The sequence below is a fragment of the Heloderma suspectum genome, chromosome 4 (genome assembly GCF_057233095.1).
Source record: "Heloderma suspectum isolate Gila_16-S chromosome 4, 16-S_ref, whole genome shotgun sequence".
Taxonomy (NCBI): domain Eukaryota; kingdom Metazoa; phylum Chordata; class Lepidosauria; order Squamata; family Helodermatidae; genus Heloderma; species Heloderma suspectum.
The window spans coordinates 165115236-165129014 of NC_139461.1; the positions used below are offsets into that span (position 1 = coordinate 165115236).

Genomic DNA, 13779 nt, shown 5'->3' on the forward strand with positions numbered 1-13779 from the left:
ATATACCTGATACAAGCAAAATATCCAGACCTGGTGTATCCTGCATCAAACAATAACAAATGAAACTCAGATTGTGATTTCTGTGTAAATTATGATCTCTTGGGTTTTTGAGTTTCTGGCAAGGACTCTACGGTGGAAGAGAAGGGGGAGTAATAGGAGCAGGGAGACAGAAAAGGAGCCATGCAAGAAAAACACAACTATGAGCCAAAGACAAATACACTAGCAATTTACCAAAAGAATGCAAAAACATGTCTTTATTAATGCACTGAGATAGTAGGCATGTTAGTACAGGAATTCTTAAAAACCAGTTCAATTATAAAACGCTTTAGCCCTTTGTCAATAACTGTAACTGTTCTACACTTAAACACATTTTTCTCTTCAATGAATTTTGTAAAAAGGAGGACCCCACCTCCACACCCAAAATAGTGTGCTTTGCTAGCCAAATATACACAGCCATTTATTCCAAGTAAACTTGAAAGTGTACCATGCAATGCCTCATAGTAATCAGGATTGTAAATTGTCTCTGAGGTGAGTATAAGATCATATTTTGCTAAGGGATTATTGCTGTTTAAAAGAAGTTTACTAAACTCTGACCATTCCCCAGAAAAGAATCTGCATTTAGAGAGCAAGTCTTGGGTGAAGTTTTCTTTCCTGCATCGTGTTAGAGGAATCTCAGTAATTCCTCCAACATCATCGTCCTGATGAGCACAGTTAACCAGTACATTAGGCAGGGTTATTTCTTCAATTACTGAGCTGTTATAGTCCTGAAAATGAACTTCTTCAGCATTTCCTTTTAATGCAACTATTCCTAGCAGTCCAGCCCCACAGCCAAGATCCAAAACTAACTTGTGTGCAAACTGAATTTTAGATTCTGACAAATAATCCATGAGATCAAAGGTGCACTCCCAGATCTTCAGACCTCCTTCATAAACACCTGTGATTAGGTCAGACTGAGAAGAAATACTTTTAGACACTATGTCTTCCCCAAGGGAGTCATCTGGGATTGCCATCTCCACCACAGAAATATTTACATGGCACATGCCTGGTAGAACCCCCACAATTTTATTTTCTAACGCTTTGCTGATGTCTTTAGGGACATTATGTTCCTTGACAGATTTAGGACACGAGTGTTTCTTTGGCAAAGCCATGGCCTCGCTTTTAAAAACACTGTTGTCTCCCACATTAACGGTGATTTCTGATAAAGGCTCCTGGTTTAATATATTTTCTTCTGAGGAAACCTCTTCCCTCTTTTCTGAAGAGTTTTCTTGCTTGTCCAACGGGACTAAAGACTTCTGAATCATTTCCTGTTGCAACTTTCCATTCCCAATAGCCTCTGTTCTGTTTTCTGCTGTACTGTCTACTGAGAAGTTGAACTGAAATTCCATTTTCTTGTGAAGCAGGCACAAAAAATAAGAGTATGTCCAAAGTATGAACACGCAGAGACACAGGACCAATGGAAGTACTGACTGTAATGTGCTGAAAGAAAGTTTGCAAGTCCAGTCTTTACTGTGAGATTCTCTTCTGTGAAATTAGTTTTTCCACTGGCTCTACCAAGATCCTCTTAAGTGCGCACATATGCTCTGAAAAAAAGAAAAGTGATATACAGTACGTATGACTGACACACACACACACACACGATAACAGTAGTAGTGGTAGTAGTAGTAAAAAAATAGCAGCTACATTTTTTCCCCCTAACATGTTGGCAACTCTGAGGGGTGGGAGAGCTAAAGGTGTTTAAAAAGTACCCAAGATTCCCCAAGCTGTTCCTTGCTGCACTTTTCCAACCAGGGAGGAATTTTATGCTGTGCTGTCCATAATAAATACAGAAGCTATTGTGGATAGAGTTTGTCTTTATGTTTTGTGGAGGCAGGATTGTTTGTTCAGAACAACTTCAATAGTCCTGTCTTTGCTTTTAAAAATATATCCTTAGCTTCTGGATAAAGCTAAGAGCAATAGCAAGTATGCTGTCTACCCTATTAGGGTGATTTGCATATCCACTCTTGAAAAATGAACTTTCTGTGTAATAAGGAGTTACAATGATAATTTGGAATCAGTTTGAGATTCATTTCCACTTCCACATTTAATAACTAAAAGCATGTGGAGATTTCACTTGTAAAATACTCATATTTGTTATTCATATGGTGAAAAAGGACTGGACAATCCATAATTTGTGAGGTTAAAGTGACTGTCCTGGAAAAAATAAATTCCCTTACCACCAGCTGGTGGAAAGGTGTGTGTCAGAGAGCAGTCCCCAAAGAGATACGATGGCATGGACTTTCCTTGGCAGTAGGATTACCACCTTGACTCAGAATTTGACCAGGTTTCAGCTAGGTCAGCCACCATCTCCTCAGCATCTCCCCAAAGAAGCTTGTCTGGCACCAACACTGTCATATTTTTGGCGCCAGGCAACGACATACTTATTTTCCCAGTCAACTGGACATTAGTTATGGCCCAATTGTTGTGGGCTGCTTTTGTGATGTTCATTCTAGGATACGAGTAGGGGGAGATTTTGTGTATTTGTGGATGGACACTTTTCATACTGTATTGTTTTTAGTTTTTATTTATATTATTGTGCTGATTATGGCTTATATTGATTTTGTCCCCACCCCCTTATATTTATCATGGATTTGTGTATTGTGTAAGTTGTTTCAAGACTGCATTTTGCAGTGAGAAGCAACACATACATTTAAATAAAAATAATAAATCAGTGTGGGAAGCTCTAGAACCACAACTCTGAAGCATTACGCTCTTCCCATGCCATCTCCTGCCCCCATCAGGCTCCACCTCCCTTACCTGCAAGGAACAACATCTTAATTCCCAGGCGCCTTTTCCTGCATTTCAGGGTCTGACAGCTCCTAAAACCCCTACCTGGACATCCTGTTTCTTGACCCAGAATCCTTTCCTGCCAGTCAGTAAGTGGAGGGAGCTTGACGAATGTAGCGCCTCTCTTAACCTTAGGGGGAAGGGCCACAGGTCAATATGCATACAAAAAGGTCCCAGGTTCAGTCCTTGGCATCTCCTGATGAAGGTGGGAAAGACTCCTGTCTAAAACCAAGAGACTCTACCAGTCAGGGTGGACAATATACTGAGTTACACGGACCAATGATCGGACGCTGCACAATAAAGGAGCTTGCTATGTTCCCAGTTCTTACTGACGAGGTAACCTGTGGTCCGGATTAGACCAGAGTACAAAGAGGGGCTCACAGGCTTGAATACTCCTCTATATCAAACAGCATCAGGGCACTAGCATGTCAGCGAGAAGGCTAGGCGCGCCTGGCTAGCCTTCCAGGAACATGCCTCACTCTAACGTGCTAGTTTTCTATGTGGAGGGATTTTTAATTTTATTATGAGAGAATATTCAAGCGCGTGAACCCCCACCTGTAGCCTAAAGCGCTACTGTCCAGACAAGAGGCGAGAACTAGGCCCGAATTGTCCACTACTTCGTCACTTCCCCACAAACGCAGGCTCCACGGCCAGCGCAGTCCCGCGGGGAGGCGGGAGGGGAGCAGGGGCTTGACGAACGCACCTCCGTTCCCCGGGCGGCTTCCTCGCCGTTCCTCGTCCCGCGACTTTCGCGTCAGCCGCCATCGCGAGGGCCGCGCGGTGCCTGCTGGGAAGACGCGATGGGCGGGCGGATGGTCTCCGCGCGAGGCGGCAGATTCGGAAGGCGTCGGCGAGGCCTGAGGTGAATTCCCGGCGTCGCCATCGTCATGTCCCAGGCCGAGCCCGAGGCGCTGTCGCTGCTGACGGAAGTCGAGGGCTGGGATCCCGAGTTGTGTCGCCGGCAGCTCCCCGCAGCCCTGCCTCGTCTCCTCATATCCTTGTCCCCCGCTGCTGTCGTTCGCCCGCGGGGGGTGGGTGGGGGAGGGGGCTCGGTAAAGGGAAAAGCGGCCGAGAGGAGGGAGGTAACGAGGCCTGAGGCGCTGCGTTCCCCGTTTCTCGGCCCGATGTGATCATGGCCTTGCACTCCTGTAGATGCTTATATTGTGGTGGATGGCGTGGTGGAATGAGGAGACTTGAGTTCAAATCCCTTGCATCAGCATTGTTGCCGACCGGGCGGCTTTAAGCCAGGCACACACAGCCAGCCTTGCTCACAGGTTGCTCTAAAAATTAAAAGTGGGGTGGGGTAAGAGGGGCCATGTTGGAGGAAGGTGGGATAGAAATGTGAGAAATAAATATTTATGGTAGGGATAGGCAACCTGGTGCTCTCCAGATGCTTTGGACTACAACTCCCATAAGGTCCCATAAGGTCCAGTCAGCGGCCAAGGATTGTGGGAGTTGTAGTCCAAAACATCTGGAGGGCACCAGATAGCCTACCCTACGGAATTACTCTCCACCCTAAGGTCTATCGAAAAAATGGGTGTGGGAAAAATCCCCATTTTGCTATAGTCGGACCTCTCTCATACTCTTAATCCTGCACACAAAAGGTGGTTAAAGAAGGGCTTCCATAGTGACAAATTCCAGACATGTGTGGTAGTCTGTTGCATAAAAAAATCTTGTGGCATCATAAGACTTAACAGATTTACTGTGGCAGAAGCTTTTGTGGACCGGAATCTGCTGAAGTGGGATTTAGTCCACAAAGGCTCATGCCACAAAAATGCGTTGTCTTTAGGGTGCCATAACACTGTGTGTGATTAAAAGATGCAATCCTAAACATGTGTACATTATTTACTTTAATTCCGAATTGCCTTTCTGCCATGCACTCAAAGGGATGTACAGTTAAACCTAAACTCCATACATTTAGAGTGAAATCCTATGCATATTTAGACAGAAAAAAGTCCTGCAACTCCCAAGATTCCCCAGCCAGCATATGATTGCACCCTTAAGAAAGAGGATGCAAAATCCATACAATCTCCAAATCACAGTATTTCATATGAAACAGTAGAAGGCCAGCTCATTTAAAACCACTATAGTTATCAAGCATCAGCTACCAGCAGGGCCTGATTAAGACATGCTGAGGCCCTAAACCATATCATGTTTCAGAGGCCCCATACCATAAAAATAAAGAAGTATTACATTATAATAGGAAGGGTAATGAAAGGGTACCATCCAGTATTAGGGAGTGCCAGTAGTTAAACAGTGTTAGTCTCTGAAGATGTGCACTAATAAAGTAAGGGAGCAATCCTATGGTGCTAGTCAGCGACTAGATGGCCATAGGATATGTGGGTTTCCAGGAACCAACCTTGGAGCCCGTGTTCCGAGGTCAGTTTCTGGAGAACCAGCCTTCCCTGCCTTCTGTGCTGCCCCAGCAGGCAGCACAGAACGGCCCTGCGCTCAAGCAAAAAGGGCATTCTGGGGCTGGGGAGGTGGAAATGCTGGTACGACATGTCCTATGTGTTATCTAGCAGCCACCCACCCCACTCTGCTTTCCTGCAGCTAGACAGCCAAAATCAGCTGTTTATCTGCAAATGCAGGGCGGCTGAAGCACGAAGGGGATGATCCCCTCCATGCTTCTCCTGCCCTGCATTGGATAGGCAGCCACCTAGCCCCATAGGTTTGCACCCTAAGTTGATTTGAACTTCTTTTAAACTGGCTCTTGTTTGCACTTATTACCTCCAGTGCTGTGTTGCTATGCTTTCTTTGTATAAGGCAACTCTGCTATAAGTCAGCAGATTTTCCAACATATTTAAGCCAAAGCGATTTCATCGTAGTTATCTTACATCTTAATTATCTCCAGCATATTTAGAGGTCCCTCAAAATAAGAGGCCCTAAGCCATGGCTTACTTGGCTTGTTCCTAAATCTGTCCCTGGCTGCCGGGGGAAGCTTTCTTAAATGAAATAGATTTTAACCTGTCTCCTAAAAAACAAAAAGTAATGTAGAATACATTCTACATTTTAACCTGTCTCCTAAAAAACAAAAATGAATGTACAAATACCCCTTCCCCCAGGAATTCTAGAGGGCAAACACCATGACCTGAAAACAAATGCTGTTGAACTCTTGTGTGTCAGAGTGAATATGGGTAGGATCAGGTTAAAAGTGTGCTGTGACCTTGATACATCAAGTTTGGGTTCACGCTTTTATACTAGATTATTTAATACAGAATGACACTCATTCCTTTGCTCAGCCATTAAAATTAAAAAATGTATGTGTTTCCGTATAAAAAAAACATACATGGGAATCCAATGGAACCTGCAGCAATTGGAAATGGACGAAATGCTACTTTCCAGAATGAAGCAGGTCAGCCAGTCTTGCAGAAGGGGGCTCCGCTGACCTGGCCCTTTATGGAAATGAACATTTCTGTTTGCAGAAACAGTGGGAGCACAGTAGCGGTATTGGATAATGCCCACTGACATAGCAGAAAAGGGATCAGCTCACTTCAGGGCAGGTCCAAACAAGTAAAGAAATCCTTATTGTATGTCCCCCCCCCCCCCAATCCTTTTTCCTCTTGAATCTTTAGCTATCCTGATTGTGAGGATGGTGTGGTTGAACATTGGTAAGGAATTTCTAATAACAAAGTGTTAAAAGACTTGTTAAACAATGAAAATGGCTGTAGGGGTTATGTGATCTTGTATGTTTGTCCCATAACCCTATCTTTTTAATTAGAATTAAAGTCTGCTGAATTCAGTGGGACTTACTCCCATGTAAATGTGCCAAGTAAATGATTTTTGGGCTTAGTTTGTTCTGTCTGTTGACCAGTAGAAATAGTATTATTTATAATATTTATGAGTTGCCTGTTTACATAAAGGCAGGTACTCAAGGGGACATACAATAAGGATTTCTTTACTTGTTTGGACCTGCCCTGAAGTGAACTGATCACTTTTCTAATTATCTGGCTTTTCTGACCTTTTGTTCTAACATCTATTTTAAGGTTAATTGCTAGGAAGTTAACTAGTCCTGGAGACGAAGAGGTTGTGCGTTCTAGCTCAGCCTAGGGCCAGTTGCTTTTTCTGCCTTCTGTGGGTTGGATATGGAGAATACTGTTGCTTCTCAAACAAGTAAAATTCACAGAAAATACCAAATCTGATCTCTATCTGGGACTGGCTCAGGAAGCAACTGACACATTCCTTTGCAGTTTCATTTCTCTAAAAAGCAATATTTATTACATTTTATCCTGCCTTTTTCCATGATGGAACTCAAGGTAGCATACATAGAGTTCTTAGGTAGTCCCCCAGCTAGGCATTGACCAGACTCAGACTTGCTTAGTTTCAGCAAGGTTGCTACTTCTTGTGCCTCAGACCAGACCCTTCAATGGCAAGCATGATATTCTTCATTCTTTGCTTTCCTACAGTACCCACATAATTATGTTGATATGCTCTGTTTCTGCCTTTTCTTTTTGAAGTTTTCAGTGAACAGGAAGGTTGGAGATTATGTAAAATCATTACAATACTGGAAAATATATCCATGATTATTCTGATAATTGGTACATTCATAGTTATATTTGGAAAATAAAAATTATATGCACAACATTGCATCAGAAGTGGCACTAAAAGAGAAGATAACAATAGTGTCAAGCAGATTTAGGATGGTGTTCAAGAAAGCATAATATACTTACTAAAAACTGTTTAGTGCTTAGCTAGTTGATTGTAGTAATTTGTTATTGCTGTGTTTTTATTGTTTGAAATTTATTGTTCGTATTTTTTTCTAGGAAGCCGCCTTGAGAGGGGTTTTACTCTTAAAGGGGGCATAAACATATTTTAAATGAATAATTTCAGCCTGCAACCTTGTTGTTCTGGGTTTAAGTACATTTTGGAAAATACCCTTCATGCACACACCTAGGCTGTAATCCTAAACATAGCTACAAAGGAGTAAACCCTATTGAATATACAGGGATTTACTTCTGAGTAGACATGCATAGGATTGCTCGCTAGTTGTGTAGGAGCTATTTCTCTGTGGTGTGGTCCTACAATGCTGTTGAGTGTATGAGAATTCTAACCACATGGGTGGAGATGATTGGGTCGGTCCTTCCTACTGGATTAGGTGGGAAAGACCCACATGGTTAGAATATTCACATTTCCCAGTAGTGTAGGATCACGCTGCAGGGATACAGCTCTCAGGCTGCTTGGTATGTGTAAGGAGATTTGTGTTTTAAGGAATATAGTGGTTAGAATGCTTATGGATTGCACTCCAGAATTCTACACTCCAGAATTAAAACCGTTTAACAATAATACCATCTAGTGGGTACACTTTTGCCAGGGGCAAGGATGCTGATTATCCAAAAATGGAAAAGTCCCAATTGACAATTGATAAGAAGATCTGACATGTGATGATGTAATTTTAAAAGTAAGGGCAGGACATGAGGATGGAATTATCTTATTTAGGGTACATTGGGGAAAATAGTATTTTGCAAATGTCTCTGATTCCTGCCTGACCTCTCATGGTGGTGGGGCTTGGAGTAGGGCCTTAGAGGTCAATCTCAGCACCTGAACAGGCTCATCTGGTAGGAGGTGGTCTTTATAGGTCAAAACCAGCTCTGTGAATTGTGCTTGGAAATGGACCAGAAGCCAGTGTAATTGTTTCAAAACTGGCAAGATATGTTCCATACCTCTGGCCTCAGTTAATAAGCATGGTACTGTATTTTGCACTAACTGTAGTTTCAGAGTAGAATGGAAGGTGATAAGACTATTCTAAAACAGTTTTGAGGCATCCTTTATTTGCAACCATATGCTGTTTTCCTTAGTGTTTCTACTCTATGTATCAGACAACTGAAAATTGGACTCAGCATATTTGTAAGTAATTCCTGTGCAAACTTTAGTTAAACTTACAGTGCATACTTACAAGTGTGTTTCTATTCGCATTTATTGTACAGGCATTCTTCTGCTACATATATGATTTATCTTACTTTCTTTTCCATGAGGAATGATTGCATGTTTTAGGAATGAATATGGGAAACATTTTCTTTTACTACGAACTATCAAAGAATTTAAGATCTTACTCCTTAAACATGTATCTCTGTGTTCCAGCAGAAGAAGTGGACATTTGATCTTTTTTCCCATGCAGTTAACATAATTTGCCTGTTCTTTTAATGAACAAGACAGAAACCACATTTCTTAGATGAACATGCTGATTTATTATATTAAATTTATGTTCGGTATATAAAATCTTGATATATCAGATTGCAAATCAGGAGAGCTCAGATACATAATAGATTTGGTTGATTGTCTCCTGTTGGAGAGTACGTAGCCTGGCTGTACCCACTTTGACCAACCTTGCAAATGTGCTGATGGGATGAGAGAAGCTTTAACCTCTGCCCCGCCCCCCGGCTATTAGCAGCAGGCAAACAGTGGTCTTGGTCAGGACCGTGGGGGGGGGGGCAGGGAGTGTCTCCATCCCTCCTAGTAATCCGGATCACTTGCAGTTGGGAGGATTTAACTATCCCCTTCCCCTTGCGATCCAAATGCAGGGAAGATAGCTGTTTCCCTGCTACTATTAGCTTAGATGGTTCTTCAGCACTTTGTTATATTTTTCCAAGCTATAAAGAAATAGAAGATTTGTGGCTATAATTTCAGTCCTCACTATTCAGGATGTACAGACAAGGCTGTGTACAAACAATTATACCTCTGGAGCAATGGGAGTGGTTTCCCCCTTCTTTGTATCCATGGCTCTATTCCTTACTAAGCAGCAGTGTACAAGTTAATGTGCTGGGGGGGGGAAGGGGGGGGAGCTTGTTCGCTACATTTTCCTAATTGCAGCCACTTCTAGTCCCATACATGTCTGTGCAAAGATGAAATTAATTAGACAGGATTGTAAGTTGCTGCTATTGAGACATTTTCACTTCGAAGGAAACTTTGTGCTTTTTTTCTTTTTGAAGAGATATGTAAGGATGGGTATGAAAGGAAACCCATCCTTTAATGTATTTAAAATAACTTAATTTGTAAAAAGATTTACAAATCGTTTGCTCAGTATGGGAGCAGTGGGTAGAGGAACATGTCGCTTTTGAGACACCTCTTGGATCACACGCATGATGTTAGCATACCAAAACACACAGTTGTTGTCATGCTTGCTCAGGATGTGTCTCTCTCTATACACATCTGCAAACTCCTTCTCCATGTTCAGGAAATACGTTCTTCCAGAACATGAATGACTGGGGGTGAATTTAGCTCAAGTGCTCAGGAGACCTCTTCTCACGACACTTCTAGCTCTATTTTGCTGGAGGACAGAGTGCTGTCAGTCTAGTAGAGCTGACCCAGAAACTATCACATTTACCAAAATACATAGGAGCACAGTGTGCATAACTTTAGGCACCTAATCTAGTAATTAAGTGCCCTCATAAGGTAATTTGGAAGGAGCAATAGAGATGAGTTCAGAGGTTTTCTTTATTGAAAAAGTAAAGCAAAAGGCAATTTATGGGTTAACCATTGAAGGCTGTCCCAGGGAAAAGAGGAGTAAAGGAAGAATGAGAAGTAAGACAGCAGCAAGTTAGGGAGGATGCATCCTGATGCTTTGCCTGGGGGGGGGGTGATGAGGAGGAAGCTGGCAGTGGAAAGAGAAGGAGAGAGTTACATATTTCCTTCCTTATGACCTGTTCAAAAACACTTTGAAATGAGAGGAGTAAAGGTCCGTAGTGCTGGGGGCAGAAAGAGGAGATTTTCTTCAGCCATGGCAAGGCTTTGCTGGGCAGAGACCACTTGATGCTGAGGTGCAGAAAAGGGCCCAAAGCACCAAAATCACTCTCTGTATATGAATATATTCATCCCAGTAAAACCTCTTCTGGAATAGCCTTGAGTTTAGAGGTTCAGGTTTGCAAGAATGGCACCTGAATCCAGGAATTCAGAAGCTAGCTAGACTGAGTTAATTTCAGCAAGGCTACTCTCCTGGAGGTTACGTTGACTTCAGTGTTATAGTCTTAGAAAGACAGTCATGGTCTTAGACAACAAGCAGTACAAAAGAGTAAGGTGGTCCTGGAATGAATGATCTCCAGGTGAACAAAAGAAAGATGACTGTGGGTGTGTGTCTTCGGAGGTCGCTCAAGAACTCTCAGTAGCCAGTTGATCAGTGATACAGTCTTGCCTTATTGAATTAGGAAATGGAGATTAAGCATGAGTGATTCCAAAAATTCCTAAACCAATGTATAGAGGGTGGGACACTCCCCCATCCATCTTAGGTGTCAGTAGGAACTGCAAATGCATTTGTCCTAGAGTGTTCAACCTTGCCAGCTAACTTTTCCAGAGACCTTAGCAAAGGTGATCATGTGGGGACTCAAATGGAGGCAGTATGGTGCTCTCTGGCAATATTGGTTACACTTTGAAGGGAGGAAGTTTCAGCAAATCCAGAATACAGCTTAAAACACTACAGAATTGCAAAACCAGTTTGACCAGAAACCCCAAATGAGTATGAAAATGAACGTTTGTTCCTTGGGCAATTATAGCTCTTTACAGTACCAAGTTTCTGAAAAACTCTTCTCTGTCTACAGCCTCAGCGTGCTTAGAATTGAAGTCTTTCAAACTAGTATCCTACATCATTCTCAAAACCTCTGCTTAGTATACGTTAATCATCTATACCTTAATTTTATTCTTAGATGAAAAGTGCAAAATAATATTTCCATATATGTATGTATGATCACTTATTCATGGTTAGAAGCTGTTATTCACCAACATATAAACCTTGATTTGATTAAAATAATGTTTCCTAAACTTATTCATTTGCAGGTGTCTTAAGGATCATAACAGAGAGATTTTTACCTCACATTAATATTTCTGAGTTAGAACAAGCATTTTCCTCTAAAATACTACCAAAGGTATGATGTTATATGTTATGAACTGGCAAGTGTGAATTAAGAAATGCTGAGTCTTCACTGTGTTCTAATTTGCATGATTAAGCTGTTCTTCCAGAAGCATGTCATTTCCTTTTTTAGGTATGATTTTTATTCGTTGATTTTGTTGCTTGTTTTAATGAGAGCTTGGCTTGGGCTGGGCCAATGGTCAGTTTTGGACAGGAGAACCAGCAAATACTGGGTTTTAACAACTGAAACAACTCTTTAACAACTTTGTTTAATTTAACAAAAAAAGTCTCAACCTGCATTCTATTATTTCTTCCTTATCTATAAAAAAATACACTTCTGAATCTGGAAAGTTTGTTAACCATTGGAAAACAAAAATGGTATTATTCCCCGTTCTAGAAATTCACTTGCTGGGCAAAATGTCAAAATAAAGGTTGAATTACACAAACATTTTTCCATTCTGTGGGGAAAGACACTGTGATGTTCCTGCCCAAGGTTCTTTCTCCAGCTTCCTCCTCAGAAACTGAGAATCAAACCCATCAGGAATGTCTGCAAGAAGGAAATAGATATAATAAAGATAGTGTAAAAATCAATCAACACATGGGTTGAGAGAATCAATTGAGCATAATGAGTTTCTCTGGAACCCAGAGAGAGAAAAAAGGCTGAAGCTTGTGGGACAGCTGTCCCAAAGTGAAAGCAGGCGCTCCTGAGGGGTTTGGTTCTCAATTTCTGAGGAAGAGGCTGGAGAAAGGTGGAACCTCAAGTGGGAATGTCACAATCACCTCTCAAGGAATGGTGCCATTATAAACTTCCAGTGGCTCTCAGTCTTTTCAACAGTTCACTGTGTGGTCAGATTATAGGATAAGATGAGCTAGGCAAAATTGAGGTCGGTTTAATTGGGTCAAAGATTTGCAAGCCACCATGCATTTGGACATTTATTGATTTGTGCTTTAATCTGCATTGGTGTATTATCTCTTTTGGAACTTTTAAAATGATTTAAAATGTTTTTCCTGTTGCTGACATTGATGGGTTTTGCCTGGTATTCAAGACTGGTAGGTTCTTGAAAGGGCTGACTGTTTCCAAGTAAAGTGTTTTGTGTGAATGGAGCAGAAACAAGATTGGGAGAAAAAAGCTTTTTGCAAACCTGCATTGAGAAGTAAAGAATAATGGTAAATTTAAATGAGCATTATGGAAAGCATAAATTACTTTATTTACTAACAGAGCAGATCTTAGAAGAAGATGACGTCATGCTATTTTAGCATGTTATGCTTCTGGCAAGCATGCTGCTTTGGAACAGTTACATGTAAACCAGGAGTGGGGAACCTCTTGTTGTGGGCCAGATGTGAACTGTGGGACCTATTCATCTTGCCTGTGGCCTGCCCTTTACCCCCCCCCCCCCCGGAATTACGCTTTTAAATAGCTTCCATTGGTATTGTGTGTTGTGTCCAGCAGGGCTTTTCGAGCCCTCTCTCTTCCTGTTGTGGCCTCTCATGCCTGCCCCCACCCCAAAGCTGCCAGTGATGTTTAGGAGAACACACCAGAACATTGTGCTGTTGTGCAGGGGCTTGCAGGTAGAAATTAAAATGGGGGAGAGGGGGGAATGGGACAATATGCATGCAGGGGTCTTGGGATCTTTGCTTTCTTCAGTGGCCATCTAGATGAAAAAACAACTGGTAATCAAATGTATGTTATTTCTTAATGTGGAGGTTCTGTGTTTGGCTGTCATAGCTAATAATCATCATCTGCCCTGAATCAGTCTTGTACTTCTTAAAAGCCATCAGAACTAGCAATCATCACCCCAGGGCTCTTTGTGAGAAAGAGTGGGATATAAATCAAATAAGAATAATAATCCCATCCTATGACAATGCCCTGCATTTTGGTTGTATTTAATCTGTAGAAGCCCATATTGGTTCTCTGCTAATATAATTTTAATTATTTTAATCTGCTTTGCTTTAACAGACAGTACAATTATTTGATCTTTTGATATATGAAATATCCAGCCAGGCTAAACGATTAACAAACCAGAATGTAGAGTTACACATGACATTGAGGAACCATCTGCAGGTAAATCCAGTAAAGTTAGCTCTAACTAAAGGAATTGTGGCTATTACATATTTCTCCA

General features: G+C 41.7%; 2 protein-coding genes across 10 annotated transcripts in view; one reads left to right on the forward strand and one right to left on the reverse strand.

Moving 5' to 3' along the window:
* Positions 1–234: 234 nt before the first annotated feature.
* METTL18 (methyltransferase 18, RPL3 N3(tau)-histidine) lies at positions 235–3609 on the reverse strand. Of its 3 annotated transcripts, none has more exons than XM_084851071.1 (3): positions 3527–3609; positions 2869–2953; positions 235–1580 (listed from the first exon to the last, which is right to left on the reverse strand). In XM_084851071.1, exon 3 carries the CDS (start codon positions 1383–1385, stop codon positions 258–260), a length of 1128 nt encoding a protein of 375 aa, XP_084707197.1. In that variant the 5' UTR covers positions 1386–1580; positions 2869–2953; positions 3527–3609; the 3' UTR covers positions 235–257. The 3 variants fall into 3 exon arrangements, with proteins under 3 accessions (XP_084707197.1, XP_084707198.1, XP_084707196.1); XM_084851072.1 differs by having other exon boundaries at positions 3379–3609; XM_084851070.1 differs by lacking the exon at positions 2869–2953.
* Positions 3610–3656: 47 nt separating this feature from the next.
* FIRRM (FIGNL1 interacting regulator of recombination and mitosis) overlaps positions 3657–13779 on the forward strand; it is a 66547-nt gene continuing 56424 nt past the window's right edge. For 5 of the 7 annotated variants that reach the window (XR_014790355.1, XR_014790354.1, XR_014790356.1 and 2 more), the window contains exons 1-4: positions 3657–3814; positions 8627–8667; positions 11587–11675; positions 13617–13721. Coding sequence is in view for 3 of the 7 variants with exons in the window: in XM_084851059.1 (XP_084707185.1) it covers positions 3711–3814; positions 8627–8667; positions 11587–11675; positions 13617–13721 (339 nt within the window). In the remaining 4 variants the exon portion in view is untranslated. Of the gene's footprint in view, positions 3816–8626; positions 8668–11586; positions 11676–13616; positions 13722–13779 lie in introns of all 7 variants that reach the window. The other 2 variants (XR_014790357.1, XM_084851057.1) reach the window with 1 other exon arrangement.